At 33.8% G+C, this 5,089-nt stretch overlaps 1 protein-coding gene across 2 annotated transcripts; it reads left to right on the top strand.

The window, feature by feature from the left end:
• The first annotated feature begins 903 nt into the window (after nucleotides 1–903).
• Nucleotides 904–4,548, top strand: LOC21397621 (2Fe-2S ferredoxin). Of its 2 annotated transcripts, none has more exons than XM_024170161.1 (8): nucleotides 904–971; nucleotides 1,069–1,158; nucleotides 1,285–1,352; nucleotides 2,876–2,979; nucleotides 3,366–3,472; nucleotides 3,843–3,892; nucleotides 4,010–4,092; nucleotides 4,187–4,548. In XM_024170161.1, the coding sequence occupies exons 2-8, from the start codon at nucleotides 1,101–1,103 to the stop codon at nucleotides 4,299–4,301; spliced, it is 585 nt and encodes a 194-aa protein (XP_024025929.1). In that variant the 5' UTR covers nucleotides 904–971; nucleotides 1,069–1,100; the 3' UTR covers nucleotides 4,302–4,548. The 2 variants fall into 2 exon arrangements, with proteins under 2 accessions (XP_024025929.1, XP_024025928.1); XM_024170160.1 differs by having other exon boundaries at nucleotides 2,873–2,979.
• Nucleotides 4,549–5,089: the final 541 nt, after the last annotated feature.

Below are 5,089 nucleotides of genomic sequence, written 5' to 3'. Positions count from 1 at the left end.
TTGTTTCTGATGGTGTAAATGTCACATTAAGGATTCAAACCACACTTTACTTTTCGCAAAAAAAATACTGGTTTGTTCAAACCACTTGAACCAGAACCTTAAGTTCAAACCACTTGAACCCTCATATCAAACAGACCCATAGAGTTTGGAGTTCGGCCTTTTGTCTTAGATCCTTTTCCTGTAAGTGACAGTGAAATTTATGAATGATATTAATTGTGAAAAGAGACAAATAACTAGGAACGATAGAGAAGTAGTCTGCCATAAGCTCACGACTAATCTCTTCTGCCGAATCATTTGGGCACTGCTACGCCATGGAGTTTTGAGTTTTTTATTGTAAAATATATATTTGATTTTCTAGTTTACCCTTGAGGAGATGGGTGGTGCACAACGCGTGACATTTGGAGTACTTTATCATGTAAATTATTTTTCAACAGCGTAAATGAAAAAATTAGATTGGATTTCTTCATATTTTTAGATTTTTGTATTTTTAATATATTTAAAGCATTTTTTTAAATGTCTTAAAAATTATCATTTTTAATTAATTAATGAGAAGGGTAATTTTGACATTTTACATCTAAAAAGTCTTGAGGGTACAAAAATGATTTTAAAATGTCTAGGTAACTGTATGAAATTATAAAAAATGTAGGTTACCAAACACATATTTTGATATAACACATGCTACTAAAATGAAATTTTCCTAATTATAAAATACTAATTTGATATTTTTCCATTTCTAAAGATAATTATCAGGGTATTGTGATTAAGTTCCCTGTTAGTCGTGGGTCTGTGGATTACTAGTTGTTTATCGTTTCTAGTTAATTGTCTCTTTTCACTTTTTGATGTCGTCCATACAATTCAGTCGTTTTCAGAAAAAGGGTCTAAAGCATTAGTCCGACTCCGAACTCCAAACTGTAAAGCAAAGCATCAAACGACGACGAGGGATTGCGTTTAGTTATAGGAACAGTGGAAAAGTATAGATTTTTGAACATTCTCTTTTCTGGTTTTTCATTATTTCTCTTTGGGAAGAAGATAAAAAGGCTTCAAATTTTGATGTTAGACTTGTTTCAGGTCCAATTAGGGATTCAGTAAGGGCTACGATTATGTTAATGTCTAAACTTTCAAGAGTTGGGCTTTTGTTGTTTAAAGAGCTCTCTAGAGGTAATTCCCTCAAACCCACTTCTCCTTTTAACGCGTGCGCACACACACACACACATTTTGATGAAATAGATAGATTTTGGAAGTGTTGTTTTTTCACTTGGAAACTTCATGTTCTTCTTATGTTAGGGAAATCCAGAGCCATAACTGGAGCAGGATATACACAGACGCCTTTTAGCCAATACTTGCAAACGCTGGTTAGTTATCTTGTTTTTGCTTTTTCGGATTTGCCAAGAATATTTGTAATCTTATTTTTACGTCTTTGTATGTATATATATACATACATACATACATATATATATATATATATTATAGTCTTTTGGCTATTATTTCACTTTTATAGTTCATAGTTTTCTGTGCGAGTGATTATGAAGTGCTTGTATTACTATTTGAGCATTTGTGTTCTGATTATTGATGGCACTCGTATTGATTGTGGTGGCATTGGTTCTATGTCTTACTCTTCTATATAGGATGATGATAGATTAAAGAAAGAGAGAGAAGAAGATAATGAATTTAGGAAGAAGATAGAATAATGAAGAGGAAATCTGTATATTGAATAATAATCATCAAGGTCCAAAGTCAGAATACAAATACTAGGTCTATTTATAGATGCATAAAAACTAATATTAAGATAAATATAACAAATAACAAAATACGCTTAAATAAATCCTAAATTAATCCTAATAGATAAACACATATTTTAAATTCTGGATTATTCATTCCTTGTTCCTTGTTGCTGTTAGTCTAGTTTCCGTTGCTGTGTTCAAATTGAAATTTCCTATGGCTAGCATAATATTGGAATTTCGTAGAAATTGATGAGGAACACTTAGGAAATGATGTCAATTACTTATTTTGGAAAGCAGTTTGAGAATAGTTTAAAAAGTGATAGGATTATGTTTGTAATTAGTAATGAATTTAATTAGTGGTTAGTGGTTTGTTATTAGGGTTGGTTTGCTATGTTTGTTAAGCTAGTTAGTAGTAGTATATAAGGAAAAGAAAAGGGCACCTTGGTTTGTCACTGTTGAAGTTGGCTTTTCAAGAATTGCGATGCCGTTTAACATTTTGAAAGGTGGGCTTGACAACATGGGAAGGAGATGGCATCATTCCACTGTGGTCACTTGACCACACCTTGAGGACAAGGTGTCTTGGGGAGGGGAGTAATGATAGGATTATGTTAGTAATTAGTAATGAATATAATTAGTGGTTAGTGGTTTGTTATTAGGGTTGGTTTGCTATGTTTGTTAAGCTAGTTAGTAGTAGTATATAAGGAAAAGAAAAGAGACTAAAGGGGGGGATTGATTAGAGTAAACTGGGGAAAACTCTTGGGAGAGCTAGCAGACCTCTCGAACGTCTGTCAATCTATCTTGTAATTGTGTCTAATTCTTGTTTTCAATAATAATCTTTTCTTGGTTCTTATCAAAAAGGTTTGATGTTCTTTGTTCGTGTCTCTAAAGCATTTTGTGATTTGAAAACATTAACAAAAATATTAGCTTTCCAAATTGTTTGGAGCGACCTAGAACACTTTGGGAATAACTTGGAAATCAATATTTGGGTGTGATAGACATGCTGCTTTAATTATATAAAACTTACCTCGATTGTTGATGAATAATTCGTTGTTAAGTCCACTCTAATATTAGTGAGATCTAACAATTACTAATTATTCCTACTTCCCATGTTCATTCTGTTTGCACTTCCTGGTTCTATGCAACAATTGAAGCAGTCAGAAACTAAGGTGTCAAAGGGAGCAATCTTTCAGAAGTATCATCACTTTTCTTCAGCAGCGACCAAAGATTCTTCAGAGGAAGGGAGTGAAGAGAAACAAACGTAAGTTGCTTGGTTTCGTTTTTTGGCATTCTGCTGATTTGGTCAACTATTGCCGAAGATGTTGAGGCACGGAAGTTTAGAAGAAGCATTACTAGTTGAAGGACAGTGTGTTGCGTTGCTGTTTTCTGTTTTGTCCGTCACAAGGACGTTTATGTTTTCACTGTGAGAGTCTTCTTTTTTTTTTTTTTTTTCCCCTTGGAGGTTTTTTTTTTTTTTTTTTTTTTTTTTTTTTTTGAGTATTTCACTGTGAGAGAGCTGTTTATACTAGCAATTTACTTTAAGAACAGGGGGCATATATATTCTTAGCTAAGCTTATTATCGTCATAAATTTCTCAAATGTTGATTGTCTGCTGTCTTTTCTCACAGTTTTATTCTCTATTCTCCAGGATATCTGTGACATTTGTTGATAAGGACGGGGAGGAGAAGCACATTAAGGTTCCAATTGGAAATTCGATGTTAGAAGCAGCCCATGAAAATGATATTGAACTTGAAGGCAAGGATTTTCTGATATCACCTTTTTAATGCCTCTTTAGTCTAGTGTACTGCATTTTCCTTTTTGTTTTTGCGTTGCCTTGATGCATTCATCAACTATTTTATTTTCGTTAATTGCACGTATTGTACTGAATCCAAATCTTATTTTTCTTATGCTCCATCTTACCATACAGTGCTCTTGGATGTCCCTTGCTTTCTATAGTAACGTTGGTCTCCTTTCTCACCATTGTTCCTTCTTTCTTGTGCTTATAGACCTGACTTATTTCCTTGTAAAGGATTATACTTTTAAGAATTAGTCACGCTGATGAGTCCTCAATTACTTTCATTCTAGTTTACAAAAATCTTATCCTTCGCTTCAATTGTTATATCAGGAGCATGCGAAGGCTCACTTGCCTGTTCAACGTGTCATGTGATTGTGATGGTATGTTATTCTTGCAATATACGCCCTACACGAAAAAGAATTGTGCTTTTGAAGCCTTTTCCGCTTTACATTTGTAGAGCTGAATTTTAAGGAGCTAATGTTAGAATGCTATTGTAGGATGTAGAGTACTACAATAAACTGGAAGACCCAACCGATGAGGAGAATGACATGTTGGACCTTGCTTTTGGGCTCACAGAAACGTAGGTTCACAAACTTGCTTGCGAAAGTCTGTTTCTTTTTATCTTTTTCGTTCTCATTTAAGCAAGATTGAACCTTATATTTGATATTTGACAGGTCTCGTCTGGGTTGTCAAGTTATTGCAACACCAGAACTAGATGGAGTACGATTAGCTATTCCTGCGCATACGCGAAACTTTGCTGTTGATGGGTATGTTCCAAAACCGCACTAGAAGTGATAAAAAGCAAAACTGAAGAGAGATGGTTAAAGTTTTACAGATGTAATCACCCCCATTTTGTAGCTAATATTCTTACAGCGATAGATAGGTCTTTGTGGGCGTATCTTTTTTTCTTCTCTTTTGTTTCTTGGTTTTCTATTGATTATTGCGGTTCTAATTATATTGCTGAGTGTACTTTTTATAAAACTATTTTAATAGTTCTCGTGATGCCGATGAGAATTCACCTTACCTTTCACGGTCTGCAATAAAACAAAGGTTTTGTTTTCTTTAATCCCACTCTTCCAAAATGCACATGATCTGCTGCAACCACGACAACAACAAATACAAATATAAGCCTTAATTCTAAATTAATTAAGGTCGGTTATATGAATTTTTTATTTTCAGTCTGTTCTATTAAACACGAGACTCTTAAAGTTTTAGATCTTGAAAGTCGTATTTAACTACGTCGGCTTAAGTAATTCTTGGTCTACCCTTTACTCTCATAATATTAGATATTTGGATGTTCTTCTAAGCACGAATAGGTGCATCTAACGATCTATGTTGTACATGTCTGTACCACTTTAGACGGTTTTTTCGTACTTTATCTTCTATTGGTGTTACACCTACTTTACTACGAATAACATCATTCCGTATGTGATCCATCCTTGTATGATCACTCATCTATCTTAATTTACGCATCTTCGTCACACTCATTTTGTATATTTGTTGTCTCTTGATGGTCTAACATTCACTATTATATAACATAGCTGGACGAATTGTTGTCCTATATAATTTTTCTTTCA

This window comes from Morus notabilis, unplaced genomic scaffold, assembly GCF_000414095.1.
Source record: "Morus notabilis unplaced genomic scaffold, ASM41409v2 Scaffold358, whole genome shotgun sequence".
In the NCBI taxonomy this organism is placed as follows: domain Eukaryota; kingdom Viridiplantae; phylum Streptophyta; class Magnoliopsida; order Rosales; family Moraceae; genus Morus; species Morus notabilis.
This window is presented reverse-complemented; position numbering and strand designations above follow the sequence as displayed.